Source organism: Brachyistius frenatus, unplaced genomic scaffold (assembly GCF_029030835.1).
Source record: "Brachyistius frenatus isolate BFR_SWC_R1_liver_20210118 unplaced genomic scaffold, ASM2903083v1 Contig_389, whole genome shotgun sequence".
Lineage (NCBI taxonomy): Eukaryota > Metazoa > Chordata > Actinopteri > Embiotocidae > Brachyistius > Brachyistius frenatus.
Genome location: NW_027210988.1, coordinates 196,380 through 212,500, shown reverse-complemented (window position 1 = coordinate 212,500; position 16,121 = coordinate 196,380). Strand labels below are relative to the sequence as shown.

Here is a 16,121-nt window from a genome sequence, read left to right as displayed (position 1 = left end):
ACAAGTTACACCGAACTAAATTAAAGCAGGTTGCACCCACAGACTGGATATAAAACCACAGACTGGATATAAAACCACAGACTGGATATAAAACCACAGACTGGATATAAAACTACAGACTGGATATAAAACCACAGACTGGATATAAAACACAGACTGGATATAAAACTACAGACTGGATATAAAACTACAGACTGGATATAAAACAGACTGAATATAAAACTACAGACTGGATATAAAACCACAGACTGGATATAAAACACAGACTGGATATAAAACTACAGACTGGATAAAAAACAGACTGAATATAAAACTACAGACTGGATATAAAACCACAGACTGGATATAAAACTACAGACTGGATATAAAACCACAGACTGGATATAAAACTACAGACTGGATAAAAAACAGACTGAATATAAAACTACAGACTGGATATAAAACCACAGATTGGATATAAAACCACAGACTGGATATAAAACACAGACTGGATATAAAACCACAGACTGGATATAAAACACAGACTGGATATAAAACTACAGACTGGATAAAAAAAACACAGACTGGATAAAAAACAGACTGAATATAAAACTACAGACTGGATATAAAACCACAGACTGGATATAAAACACAGACTGGATAAAAAACAGACTGAATATAAAACTACAGACTGGATATAAAACCACAGACTGGATATAAAACACAGACTGGATATAAAACTACAGACTGGATAAAAAAAACACAGACTGGATAAAAAACAGACTGAATATAAAACTACAGACTGGATATAAAACACAGACTGGATATAAAACTACAGACTGGATAAAAAAACACAGACTGGATAAAAAACAGACTGAATATAAAACTACAGACTGGATATAAAATTACAGACTGGATATAAAACTACAGACTGGATATAAAACACAGACTGGATATACAGTGGTTACGGAAAGTATTCAGACCCCTTTAAATTTTTCACTCTTTGTTTCATTGCAGCCATTTGCTAAAATCAAAAAAGTTCATTTTATTTCTCCTTAATGTACACTCAGCACTCCATCTTGACAGAAAAAAACAGAAATGTAGAGAAATTTGTGCAAATGTATTTAAAAAGAAAGACTGAAATATCACATGGTCATAAGTATTCAGACCCTTTGCTCAGTATTGAGCTCGTACAGCCATGAGTCTTCTTGGGAACGATGCAACAAGCTTTTCACACCTGGATTTGGGGATCTTCTGCCATTCTTCCTTGCAGATCCTCTCCAGTTCCGTCAGGTTGGATGGTGAACGTTGGTGGACAGACATTTTCAGGTCTCTCCAGAGATGCTCCATTGGGTTTAGGTCAGGGCTCTGGCTGGGCCAGTCAAGAATGGTCACAGAGTTGTTCCGAAGCCACTCCTTTGTTATTTTAGCTGTGTGCTTCGGGTCATTGTCTTGTTGGAAGGTGAACCTTCGGCCCAGTCTGAGGTCCAGAGCACTCTGGAAGAGGTTTTCTTCCAGGATATCTCTGTACTTGGCCGCATTCATCTTTCCTTCAATTGCAACCGGTCGTCCTGTCCCTGCAGCTGAAAAACACCCCCATAGCATGATGCTGCCACCACCATGTTTCACTGTTGGGATTGTATTGGGCAGGTGATGAGCAGTGCCTGGTTTTCTCCACACATACCGCTTAGAATTAACGCCAAAAAGTTCAGTCTTGGTCTCATCAGACCAGAGAATCGTATTTCTCATAGTCTGGGAGTCCTTCATGTGTTTTTTGTCAAACTCTATGCGGGCTTTCATATGTCTTGCACTGAGGAGAGGCTTCCGTCGGGCCACTCTGCCATAAAGCCCCGACTGGTGGAGGGCTGCAGTGATAGTTGACTTTGTGGAACTTTCTCCCATCTCCCTACTGCATCTCTGGAGCTCAGCCACAGTGATCTTTGGGTTCTTCTTTACCTCTCTCACCAAGGCTCTTCTCCCACGATTGCTCAGTTTGGCTGGACGGCCAGGTCTAGGAAGAGTTCTGGTCGTCCCAAACTTCTTCCATTTAAGGATTATGGAGGCCACTGTGCTCTTAGGAACCTTGAGTGCTGCAGAAATTATTTTGTAACCTTGGCCAGATCTGTGCCTTGCCACAACTCTGTCTCTGAGCTCCTTGGACAGTTCCTTCGACCTCATGATTCTCATTTGCTCTGACATGCACTGTGAGCTGTAAGGTCTTATATAGACAGGTGTGTGCCTTTCCTAATCAAGTCCAATCAGTTTAATTAAACACAGCTGGACTCCAATGAAGGAGGAGAACCATCTCAAGGAGGATCAGAAGAAATGGACAGCATGTGAGTTAAATATGAGTGTCACAGCAAAGGGTCTGAATACGTATGACCATGTGATATTTCAGTTTTTCTTTTTTAATAAATTTGCACAAATTTCTACATTTCTGTTTTTTTCTGTCAAGATGGGGTGCTGAGTGTACATTAATGAGAAATAAAATGAACTTTTTTGATTTTAGCAAATGGCTGCAATGAAACAAAGAGTGAAAAATGTAAAGGAGTCTGAATACTTTCCATACCCACTGTAAAACAGACTGAATATAAAACAGACTGGATATAAAACCACAGACTGGATATAAAAGTGTTCGTAGCTTCAGGTCTATAAAATGGTTCTGATCCAGAAGTGTCTTCAGCTGCAATACCAACGAGTGCCACTAGAGGTCGGCTCCAAAAAGCCTCCGGCTCCATAGACTCCCATTCAACTTCTCTCATCAAATCCAAAGTGAATAAAATGTGTCCATCAGTTATCTCGGTGTTGTTAGCAAAAGTCACTCATTCTTATTAGTTTTCTGGAGGTCCATCTGAAAATAATCCCTCATTCATTAGAAAAGAAGATTCAAGAAGACCTGTTTTTGGGGGTGTGTCTGTTTGATTGACAGGCCTGTGGTGCAGTCAGGTTACAGCTATCGGTGGGCGGGACGTAGTATCGTCAGGTTTCCAATCAGATTGGTCAGATCCACCACTAACAACACTGAAATAAATAAAATAAAATGTATTCACTTTGGATTTGATGAGAGAAGTTGAATGGGAGTCTATGGAGATGGAGGCTTTTAGGAACCAACCCAAGTGGCACTCGCTGGTATTGCAGTTTAAGAGTTTTGCAGACTCAGCACTGCAGCCGACATATGGACAATTCAAGTCCAGTACATTTATTGAAATGAAATCCATCACAGTCTGTATCTGCTGGTTATTACATCAGTGTGTGTTGCTGTTTTTCAGTGAAAGGATGAAAGCCATGGAGGACCAGATCGCCAGTCTGGCCGGGCTGGTGCACCACGCTCTGTCCATGGGACCCGATGTTCCAGCGGTCAAAGACACCGTCAGGTCTGTAACAGCTGCACACAGCTGCAAATATGGCACAATAAATCAACAGTGTGAAGTCATTCATAAAACTGAACCAAGAAATAATGCTGTAAATGATCTTTACTGGATGTTTCTGAATATCATCATTGTGTTGTATTTTAGTGAGAACGGAGGTCGTAAACTTCTCAACAACAAACTTGGTGAGATTTATTTTCTGGTACTAATTTATAAGAATATCTTTCTTTGAACATGCTGATAACCTTGAATCATCTTTTTATGACCTGCAGGAGTTTCATCTGAGCCTCAGAACCCTGCTGCTCTGATTGACAGCTTCAGCCCCGCCCCTGTGGCTCTTCTGGCCCCTCCCACCAGCAGCGTGTTGCAGCAGCGCCTGGTGTCAGCCAAGAGGAACGTATGTGAACTGCGACTGCAACTCAACCAGCTCAGACGATTACAGGTGCTCACTGATGATGATAAAAAATAATGATCATAATAATGATGAGGATGATGATGATCAAATGAACAATAATAATAATTATAATAATGATAATAAAATGTATTATAATAATGGTGATAATAATGGAAATAATAATAATTATGATGATAATACAATTAATAATAATGATTGAAAATTGTATTATAAAAGTAATAATGATAATAATGATAAAACAATATTGATAATAATAATAATGATGATGATAACAAAATTGATGATGATAATAATGGTGATACTAATAACAGTGATAATAATAATAGGCTTAATGATATTAATAGTAATGAAGATGATAAAATATTAATGATAATACAATTATTAATAAGGACCATGATAATGATAACAACAATGATAATGTTGATCATGATGATGAAGCTAATAAAAGTAATGCTAAATATAATAATAATGATAATGATAGCTGACATGGCTGCACATGGACTCTTGGGGAAGACTAGTGGGTGCTGTGATAAGGACAGTAAATATTGTATATATGTGAATTACAGTGATGTGATTTGTGATATCTTTGAAGCTATAATGACAACAATGAATGCAATGATGATGTGAAGACATGTTACCATGGGAACGATGTCTTTAATGGTGGTTCTCATGAAGTTGGTGAACACAGTGGAGTGTTCAGCAGCGTCAGAGACAGACATTTCCCTCAGGAGGTGGAGAACAATATAAATACGTTGTTCTGTGTGTTGTATTACACAGCTGTCCAACCAGGAGAGCGTGAGTTCGATGCTGCGGATGGCGGGCGACGAACTGGTGGTGCTGATGTGTGATCGACTGGCTAAGTCTGAGGAGGCGGCCTACAGACAGAGAACTGCCATCGAGGAGGAGAGGGTCCACTATCAGGCGACCGGGGAGAGGATCCTCACACACCTCAGGTAACACACCTCAGATAACACAGCCCAGGTAACACAGCCCAGGTAACACAGCCCAGGTAACACCTCAGGTAACACAGCTCAGGTAACACCTCAAGTAACACAGCCCAGGTAACACAGCCCAGGTAACACAGCCCAGGTAACACAGCCCAGGTAACACCTCAGGTAACACAGCTCAGGTAACACAGCCCAGGTAACACCTCAGGTAACACAGCTCAGGTAACACCTCAGGTAACACACCTCAGGTAACACAGCTCAGGTAACACAGCTAGGTAACACCTCAAGTAACACAGCCCAGGTAACACAGCCCAGGTAACACAGCCCAGGTAACACAGCCCAGGTAACACCTCAGGTAACACAGCCCAGGTAACACAGCCCAGGTAACACCTCAGGTAACACAGCTAGGTAACACCTCAGGTAACACAGCCCAGGTAACACAGCCCAGGTAACACACATCAGGTAACACAGCCCAGGTAACACCTCAGGTAACACAGCCCAGGTAACACCTCAGGTAACACATCCCAGGTAACACAGCCCAGGTAACACAGCTCAGGTAACACACCTCAGGTAACACAGCTCAGGTAACACACCTCAGGTAACACAGCTCAGGTAACACAGCCCAGATAACACAGCTCAGGTAACACACCTTAGGTAACACAGCCCAGGTAACACACCTCAGGTAACACAGCCCAGGTAACACAGCCCAGGTAACACAGCTAGGTAACACCTCAGGTAACACAGCTCAGGTAACACACCTCAGGTAACACAGCCCAGGTAACACCTCAGGTAACACAGCCCAGGTAACACACCTCAGGTAACACAGCCCAGGTAACACCTCAGGTAACACAGCTCAGGTAACACAGCCCAGGTAACACACCTCAGGTAACACAGCCCAGGTAACACAGCCCAGGTAACACACCTCAGGTAACACAGCCCAGGTAACACACCTCAGGTAACACAGCCCAGGTAACACACCTCAGGTAACACAGCCCAGGTAACACAGTCCAGGTAACACACCTCAGGTAACACAGCCCAGGTAACACACCTCAGGTAACACAGCCCAGGTAACACACCTCAGGTAACACACCTCAGGTAACACAGCCCAGGTAACACACCTCAGGTAACACAGCCCAGGTAACACACCTCAGGTAACACAGCCCAGGTAACACAGCCCAGGTAACACACCTCAGGTAACACACCTCAGGTAACACAGCCCAGGTAACACACCTCAGGTAACACACCTCAGGTAACACAGCCCAGGTAACACACCTCAGGTAACACAGCTCAGGTTCTGTAGTTCTGTTCTTCTGTAGTCCTGTAGTTATTTTTTTCTGTAGTTCTGTAGTTCTGTTCTTGTGTTCTTCTTTAGTTCTGTTCTTCTGTAGTTTGTTTCTTCTGTAGTTCTGTAGATCTGTAGTTTGGTTCTTATGTAGTGTAGTTCTGTTCTTTTGTTGTTCTGTAGTTCTGTTCTTGTGTTCTTCTTTAGTTCTGTTCTTCTGTAGTTTGTTTCTTCTGTAGTTCTGTAGTTTGGTTCTTATGTAGTGTAGTTCTGTTCTTTTGTTGTTCTGTAGTTCTGTTCTTTGGTTCTTCTGTTCTTCCGTAGTTCTTTTATTCTGTAGTTCTGTAGTTCTGTTCTTTGGTTCTTCTGTTCTTCCGTAGTTCTTTTATTCTGTAGTTCTGTAGTTCGGTTCTTCTGTGGTTCTGTACACTACAGGTAACAACGAAAGAACAGAACTATAGTAGTTCTGTTCTTTCGTTGTTCTGTAGTTCTTTTCTTCTGCAGTTCCGTTATTCTGCTCTTCTGTAGTTCTTTTCTTCTTTGGTTCTGTTCTTCTGTAGTTCTGCAGTTCCGTTATTCTGCTCTTCTGTAGTTCTGCATGTCTTTTCTTCTGTAGTTCTTTTTTCCGTAGTTCTGTTGTTCTTTTCCTCTGTAGTTCTGTAGTTCTGTTCGTCCGTAGTTCTGTTCTTTTGTAGTTCTGTTATTCTGGTACATTACATTACATTTAATTTCATTTAGCTGACGCTTTTATCCAAAGTGACTTACAACACACCGATGGTTCACCATCGGGAGCAACTTAGGGTTCAGTGTCTTGCTCAAGAACACTTAGGCTTGTGGACAGGAGGAGCTGGGATTGAACCACCAACCTTCTGATTAGTGTTCAACCCACTCTACCGTCTGAGTCACAGCCTCCCTGTTCTTCTGTAGCTCTGTTCTCCTTTAGTTCTGTAGTTCTGTTCTTCTGTTCTTCTGTAGTTCTTTAATTCCGTAGTTCTGTAGTTCTTTTCTTCTGTAGTTCTTTTCCTTTATAGTTCTGTAGTTCTGTTCTTCTGTTCTTCTGTAGTTCTTTTCCTCTGTAGTTTTATAGTTCTTTTCTTCTGTTCTTCTGTAGTTCTTTTCTTCCGTAGTTCTGTTGTTCTGTTTTTCTGTTCTTTTTTTCTTCTGTTCTTCTTTAGTTCTGTATTTCTGTAGTTCTGTTCTTCTGTAGTCCTGTAGTTCTATTCTTCTGTAGTGTAGTTCTTTTCTTCAGTAGTGTAGTTCTGTTCTTCTGCAGTTCTGTTTTTCTGCTCTTCTGTTCTTCTGCTTTTCTGTGCTTCTGTAGTTCTGTACTTCTGTAGTTCTTTTCTTCTGTAGTTCTGTATTTCTGTAGTTCTGTATTTCTGTAGTTCTGTTCTTCTGTTCTTTTTTTATTAGTTCCATTGTTCTGTAGTTCTGTAGTTCCGTAGTACTGTAGTTCTGTAGTTCTGTTGTTCTGTAGTTTTGTAGTGTAGTTCTGTTCTTTTGTAGTTCTGGAGTATTTTCTTCTGTAGTTCTGTTCTTCTGATCTTCTGCAGTTCTTTTCTTCTGTATTTCTGTAGTTCTGTTCTTCTGTTCTTCTGTAGTTATTTTCCTCTGTAGTTTTATAGTTCTTTTCTTCTGTTCTTCTGTAGTTCTTTTCTTCCGTAGTTCTGTTGTTCTGTTTTTCTGTTCTTTTTTTCTTCTGTTCTACTTTAGTTCTGTATTTCTGTAGTTCTGTTCTTCTGTAGTCCTGTAGTTCTATTCTTCTGTAGTGTAGTTCTTTTCTTCAGTAGTGTAGTTCTGTTCTTCTGCAGTTCTGTTTTTCTGCTCTTCTGTTCTTCTGCTTTTCTGTGCTTCTGTAGTTCTGTACTTCTGTAGTTCTTTTCTTCTGTAGTTCTGTATTTCTGTAGTTCTGTATTTCTGTAGTTCTGTTCTTCTGTTCTTTTTTTTATTAGTTCCATTGTTCTGTAGTTCTGTAGTTCCGTAGTACTGTAGTTCTGTAGTTCTGTAGTTCTGTTGTTCTGTAGTTTTGTAGTGTAGTTCTGTTCTTTTGTAGTTCTGGAGTATTTTCTTCTGTAGTTCTGTTCTTCTGATCTTCTGCAGTTCTTTTCTTCTGTATTTCTGTAGTTCTGTTCTTCTGTAGTTCTTTTCTTTTGTTCTTCCATAGTTCTGTAGTTCTGTTCTTTTGTAGTTCTGATGGGTCAGCAGCACCATCACAGTGATAGTTCATCATGTTTAGAGAGTAACTGAGACATGACTGAATAGATATACTGAAGAGATACTGAAGTTTGTTTGAATCAGTCGTTAGGAGAAGAGAGATTACTTCTGATTCTACTTTTACATGGCAGTTTGCTTGAAAGATTTAAGTTGGATCATAAAAAAACTTGCTTGGCCTGCTGCCACCGCACCTTGACCCGGGATACGCGGAAAATGATGGATGGATGGATGGATGGATGGATGGATGGATGGATGGATGAAAAAACTTAAAAACTGTCAATTGTAAAAAAAAAAAAAAAAAAATGCAGAAGAAGTTGAAAAAATATTTTAAAAATTATGAATCAGCTATAAATCTTTCTGTTGGATGTGGAAGGACATTTTGAAGATCATCTGCTCTGATTCAGCTCCATTTCCTTCTTCAGTGGAATTAAAGAGGTGAAACATGGTTTTGTTGTTGCATCTGACTTTTTCTTTTTTTTTATAAAATAATCCAGTAGAGTACTTCAACCAATTTACATGATCATATTTATTCAAACATCACCCTTCTGTCTAAACAGATCCAATTAATACTAACATTTTCTCACCTCACATTTATTTAATTTAGTTTTTGGCTTATTTTCTAAATAGCAACTTCATTTATCTCTAAAAAGTAGGAATATGATTTTCAGTCTTGCAGAGGTCGAGGTTTTCAACCTTCATCCGCTCAGTTCAGGCACTGACATGCATCATGCATATCTGTCCTGACATTTAATAAACAGTCACTCCCCTTTAAAAGGCTCCACCTGCATAAAGTGGCTGTATTTTTCAAAGATTCTTCTAATTTATATTGAAAGGTGAGTTAGACTTTATAGGATCATGAGACTGAACCCTCATCTGGTATGACAAGAAATGTATAGAAACATAAATTCAAAGCATCATTAACCATGTTTGTCTTATAATTTGACAGGATGTGAACTGAGGGGAGAAAGGCTGGGCTTGACCAGCTGATTTAAATGTTACTATAATCTCATTTAACTGTAGAATTAAAGAAAACGCAATCAAATCTGTCGGATGTGTGTAAGTGTGCTCTGGAGTGTGCGTAGATTCTGTTCTTACCTGAAAATATGAAAACATTGGTGAATGCCAGAATCTTCATAAAAACAGCATAAGTGGGTCTTAAGAATATATTTTATATTTTATAAGAATGGTTGTTGAATGAGGATCAAAACCGCCGGAGAGGAGATGTAAAACTGTGTTAAGCTGGAGTTGGTACTTGAAACCACAAAAAATATCTTGTTCTGGAGGTCAAGGCTCCAAATAACCCAGGAAAACTGTCAAATATTAGGCCTTTAAAGTTGAAGCAAGACCGGACTTTCCATTAGTGGTGATATTTTAGCCTTTTCAACATTTGCACGCTCGACCTGACATCATGCTCCTGATGGTGTCACTGCATCTGAAGTCACGTCATTGGTGGCATATGAGACAGAAACATCTGTGGGCTGAGGGAGGATGTGGAGAAACATATTGTTAAAAATAGAGGCGGAGGGGGGGGTTGATCTGATCGAGCATGTCATGAGTTTCCCGAAACATCAGAACTCATCCTCGTGTTTGTATGCGAGCAGAGGCCTGGCATTTATCAAGCTTCACGAGTAGGAGTTCCAGGCTGAGTGCGATATGATTATTGCTCCGCACGCCAATTCAAATCACACACACACACACACACACACACACACACACACACACACACACACACACACACACACACACACACACACACGATTAGCAAAATACCAACGAATCGAGAAAACATTAGCTTCACTCGGGCAGTTTTCTTCAGTAAATGTAATTTTCTTTGTATAGTTCAGTAACCTTGCTTATAGATATCAGAATAAAATGAAAAGCTTCTTTCCCACGAGATTTCACATCTCTGTCCATTTTTCCATAAACAAACAGTTATGATTCTTTGCCAAGATTCCAACATATCAGTGGAGCTTTAGCTGTTGCACATTTAATTAAAAATTGCAATACTTAATACAACCCTGTTTCCAAAAAAGTTGGGATGCTGTGTAAAATGTAAATAAAAACACAATGCCATGACTTGAAAATCACATAAACCAATATTTTCTTTTGCAGATAGACTAAAGACATCATATAAAATGTTGAAATTTTGAAATTTTATTGTTTTATAAAAAAAAAAAAAAAAAAACATTTTGAATTTGATGTCAGAAACACATCTCAATAAAGTTGGGACAGGTTAATTTTCCTTTTAACAACACTGTAAACGTTTGGGAACTGAGGAGACCAGTTTCTGGAGTTTTGAAAGTGAAATGTGGTCCCATTCTCGCATGTTATAAGATTTCAGCTGCTCAACAGTTCTGGGTCTCCTTTGTTGTATTGTTCATGTCCTGATGCTCCAGATGTTTTCAATGATTGACAGGTCTGGACTGCAGGAGGCCAGTTTATCAGCGAACTCTTCTACTAGAGAACCATGCTGTTGGAATACGTGCAGAATGTGGTTGGATGTTGTTCTGCTGAAATAAACAAGACCTTCCCTGAAAGAGACGTTGTCTGGATGGCAGCATATGTTGCTTCAAAACCTGAATATATCATTCAGCATTAATGCTTCCTTCCAGATGTTCAAGCTACCCATGCCATGTGCACTAATGCATCCCTGTACCATCACAGATGCTGGCTTTAGAACTGAGCTGATAACAAGCTGGATGGTCCCTCTCCTCTTTAACCTGGAGGATGCAGCGTCCATGATTTCCAAACAGAATCTCAGATTGTGATCCATCAGACCTCAGGACAGTTGTCCACTTCACCTCAGTCCATCTTCAATGATCTCGGTCCAGAGAAGGGGCGGTGTTTCTGGATCATGTTTCTATCTGGTTTCTTCTTTGGAGAGTTTTAACATCATTTGTGGACACAGCGGTGAACTGCGTTCACAGACGATGGTTCTCACAAGTGTTCCTGAGCCCATGCAGTGATTTCCACTCCAGAATAGTGTGTTTTTAATGCAGTGCTGCCTGAGGGCCCGAAGATCACCACCATCCATTATTGGTTTCCAGCCTTGTCCCTTGTGTTCAGAGATTTCTCCAGATTCTCTGAATCTTTTAATGATCATATGAACCATAGACGATGAAATCCACTAATTTTGTAATTCCACATTTAAAAATTCAGCATGTACACTGGAAAATGAGTTGTGTAACTGATTCTAGAAGAACACTTGATGTCTCTCGTAACTGGTACACAATTCTACGTACTTCATTGATTCAGAGCTGTATTCACTGACTGTACAGGTTCCTGCAGGTCTCTTAAAGTCTAAATCACTCCAAACCAAAAACACAGATCACATCTGTCAAAACCAGTTAATATTTGTAAAGTCTTTGAAAAGACAAATGGACCGTGTGTGAGCAGTACAGACAGTTGTGTTTAACCAGGCTGATGAAAGTTGTACAGTTCGTCCTCTTATGAACAATACAAACAGACTGCAGATTCTCCAAGGGGCATTTTAAAACTATAATTTGGTATTCAACATGAGCAAAGATGACAACCATGCAAATATGATTACTGTCAGTACATGAATACTAAAAGAATCATGTTTTTGGTGGTAACGTAGCTTCAGGGTAACTATAAACTCTAACTACTGGGGTTGCAAAAATAACAGTTATTTATTTAATCAGCTGAACATATAGATCTGACTAGAGTCAGCTTAATTTTTTATATGATTAACTGAATCAGAAAGTTGCATTCAAAAAATATCTTTATGATAATTTATGTTAGTGAAACACGTCTGCTTCCACATCACGTCGGTCTTCAGGGCTTTCATGGGTCTGTTCATGTGTGTTCTCTGTTGGAGCGACAAAAAAGATAAAAATAAAAAAATGGCTGATGGTGTCACTTCAGGTGCAGCACTGAACCAATCCTGTGTCCTTTTCCACCAGTACATACGATGTGCCCAAAGCTACCGTTAGCCTCGTCACCATAACCAGTCCGACTAATCGATAACAGAAATTTAGATGCACCAATAATGTTAATACTTATTTTTAGCACGTTAGATTTATAAGTGACCACAATCACGCATTACATCAGATAAAGGAGGACCACAACAACAGAAGACAACGAGTAAGGAAACTTGGGTGGACGGAGGACAGCCATGGGGCAGGACAGACTTGAGTGACCTCTCTGGAGGACGGCCACTGGGAGGACAGCAGGACAGACTTGGGTGACCTCTCCGGAGGACAACCACAAGGCAGGACGGACTTGAGGAACCTCTCCGGAGGACGACCACGAAGCAGGACAGACTTGGGTAACCACTCTGGAGGATGACCACGAGACAGTAACAGGAGCGGACCACAATGGCCGAGAGTCACTGGGAGGACAGCAGGAAATCAACGGCGAATATTCACTCGGAGACCAGTAGGGGAGCGTCGGCTAAGGCAGAACCCCTCTGGGTGCAGAACAGGAGGTCGGTGGCGAAGGCAGAACCCTTCCAGACGCATAGCAGGAGACCGTCAGTGGCGAAGGCGTAATCCCTCCAGATGCGGAGCTGGAGGACGTCAGCGGCGAAAACGGAATCCCTCCAGACCCTGAGCTGGAGACGTAGCATCGACCCAGCAGGTGTGGCGTCGACCCCACCGAAGACAGGAGCAGGAAGCGTGGCATCGACCTGGCTGGAGGTTAGTGGCCCGGCGTCGGCGACCTGCCCAGAATCAGGAAACGGAGGGACGGCGTCGTCGACCCAGTTGGAAGCTGGTGGCCTGGGCTCGGCAACCCGTCCGGCGACAGGAACAGGAGGAACGGTGTCGTCGACCCGGTCAGAAGTTAGTGGCCCGGCATCGGCGATCCATCCGGCAACAAGAACAGGAGCGACAGTGTCATTGCCTGTCACCCTGTAAGATCCAGTGGGCCAACTTCCTGGCCCTAATGGCGTCTGGATCTCTTGCCGGGGATGATGACATTGATTCAGAAGCCGATGGAGAGGCTGGAGATACTGAGGCTGACTTAGGCAGTGATGCAATTAAGTCTGAAGCTGCTTGACACAGGTAGTGCCGCGGGGTCAAGACTGGGCCACCCCTGTGAACCGTGGGGGTTTCCCAAAAACCCATCCAGGCATTTCCTTCGTTTGGTCATGTTATTCAAAGTCTTACAAACAGAGGGTATAGCAGTCAGCCAGGACCGGTCTGTCACTACAGACTCCATCAATCTGAGACCAAACAAATGGTGGCCAAAGTCAGGTTTCAGAACATCAGAATAAAATGATTCCAGGGCGAACCTCACCTCGTATGCGAAATAAGTCTCAGGGGATGGAGAGTGTGGCGGAGCTTGTTGGCTGGACATTGAGGCAGGAACGGGAGGGACGGCGTCATCGACCCGGCCGGAGACAGGAACAGGAGGAGAGTCCGTAGCGGCTGCGGGGGCTAGAAAATCTGTGGCAGCTGCCGGGGCTGAAGACTCTGTCTCAGAGGTTGAGTCCTCAAAGACTGAGGGTAGGTACGATGCAGGACCTGGACAGGAGCCCACCGACCGGTGAACCCGACATCGCCTCCTCCTGGGGGGTTCCCAGAAGGCCAGGCGGATTCCCTCAAAACCTGTTCTGGGTTCAACTGGACCCGGTAAGCTCCAGTGGGCCTGATTAGCCAGATACTGGAACAGAGTAATGGTCTTAAGACCCGAGTCTGTGCCCGCTGAGTCCATGCATGGTCGTCCATTCTGTTATGTGGTGCGGCAGGACTGGACCCAAATACAGACACAGAATCGAGTTCAGTCTTTATTTACTGGTGTCTAGGAGCCTAATGTCTCTTTTCCTCTTCCTCTCTCCTCTTCCTGAGTCGAGAGAGAAACTCCAACGAACTCTCACTGGAGGACGGGGCCAGCAGGTGCGCGTCCCCCGCCGTAGACACGGCAGGCAGGCAGGCTGGCAGGCAGGCAGCTCCAGGGGTCCTATAAAGCGCAGGAACAGGTCCACTGTGTGGTCTCCCGAGGTCCGACACAGGGCAGCAGGCAGAATTGAGGTAGTCCACAGCAAGATGACAGGACAGATGGCTGATAGCACTGGCAACAGGTTGGGGGTGAGTGGACATAGCAGACAGTATGGACCGACACCTCAGGACTGCAGGACCAGGGTTGATATAGTGTCGGGAGGTGATTCATGGGATGAGGCACTGGTGTGTCAACCTGCAGGTGGTGATCAGGTGGATAATCAGCAGCTGTGCTGGCTGATCAGGGGCCTGGCCATGGGAGGTGACTGGAGGTGGGTGGAGGAGGACACAGAACAAAACACAAAGCACATGGCAAATAACAGCAAACAATGGAATGACATAACATGAGGAGAGGAGATCTGGGGAAACAAAGGTCAAAAACACATAGGGTCAGACAAGGATCCTGACAAATATTAGAGCAACCAAAAAGGACCAAAAGACATCCGACTTGACGCAAATGGGTCATTTAATAGATATATAACAAGTAGAAACTATATTACATTACATGTTATATGAAATTCTATTCTAATTCTATATTCCCATTGAGGAGGTGGAGTGATATTTCTAGTGATGAGCAGTGTGTGATGTCACGGTGATTTGTTCCAAATGTACAATTGACCAATCAGATCTCTGGGGCGGAGCTACTTGTTGTATAATAGTTTTTATTCACCACAGCAGCGTAAACATATTGAGTGAGTAACCAGTTCTATTATCGTTGCATAAGCAGTTTTCTCCTGGTGTAGGCATTATTGACATCAACGTTGAAGTGTTTTTCTCACTATGATCTCACTATGATCTATCTTCAGATAGTCTGAAATGAGAGTGTATAAATACTTTGAGTAAAACTAGTGTTCTGGTAAATTACAATTGGTAACTTGTTGTCATTCACAACCTTTAACAGCCACCAGAGTAATCAGCACTCAGTCACAGCTGCAAATATTTCTTTAAGAAACATTTGTTACATAAAAGTGTTCCATCATTTGATTATTATGTTTCATTAAAGACCTCGTTTGAGTTTCGATGTTTTCTCACTATATAATTCAGCTCCACATGCTGTTTTATACTGATCATATCCAGATGTGTTTATCTCTCAGGAAGCATCTGAAGTACGGAGGAAAAATGTTTCTCTGTCTGGAGGGCAAAAGGCAGAACTGCTTCTTACAATAACACGCGCACACACACACACACACACACACACACACACACACACACACACACACACACACACACACACACACACACACACACACACACACACACACCATAGTATGTGTCATACACTCAAAGACGTTCTCAGACTGGTTTGCTCTGTACAGGCAGGAGGATCCCGTGTCAGAACACTTTAACACACTTCCCACTGCAGACTCACTAGTTCAGTATGTTTGATTCAAAGGATTAGATTTATTATTAGGTCTGAACCTTCATTAAGTTGATCTGAGGCCCACCAGCAGGACGGTAGAACTCCTCACATCAACTCTCTGCTGTCATCTTGTGTTGACACTAGGCTGCTACACAGTTCATTTCTCTGACTGTGTTGCGTGTTAAAAGCACACCATTACTCTCTTTCACTTCAGTGACCTGGAGGATTATGTGGACCATTTGCAAAGAAGCTCTGCCTCTTGTCCCAGTCAGCTGTCAATCACTCTGAGGGATGTGGAGGAGGGAGCGGTCAGCCTTCGGAGGGTCGGAGAAGCTCTGGCCATCCTGAAAGGTCGGTTAATTTAGTTTATATCAAGACAGGACTGACATATCGTGTTACTCCAAATAAAACCTGTGATAAAATGCATTCAGTCAGTCTTTTGATATTTGGATGTAAACAGATCACACACAAGAGTTATCTGAAAGGGTGGAGTCAGAAGATGGGGGGATGTTGGAGGGATATGATGATGATGAAGCATGTGAAAGTATGAAAAATGTCCTTTCCTGTTGCCAGCAGGTGGCGCTATGCTGAGGACT

The 16,121-nt window shown here is 42.3% G+C and overlaps 1 protein-coding gene across 1 annotated transcript in view; it reads left to right on the top strand.

Annotated features, from left to right (window-relative positions):
- Window positions 1-16,121, top strand: part of kiaa1217 (KIAA1217 ortholog) — a gene marked incomplete at its 5' end in the record, with an annotated part of 46,762 nt that overhangs the window by 10,099 nt on the left and 20,542 nt on the right. Inside the window, 5 exons of the mRNA XM_069724661.1 lie at window positions 3,249-3,353; window positions 3,495-3,532; window positions 3,620-3,789; window positions 4,540-4,715; window positions 15,740-15,876. Coding sequence (XP_069580762.1) covers window positions 3,249-3,353; window positions 3,495-3,532; window positions 3,620-3,789; window positions 4,540-4,715; window positions 15,740-15,876 — 626 coding nt within the window. The remainder of the gene's footprint in view (window positions 1-3,248; window positions 3,354-3,494; window positions 3,533-3,619; window positions 3,790-4,539; window positions 4,716-15,739; window positions 15,877-16,121) is intronic.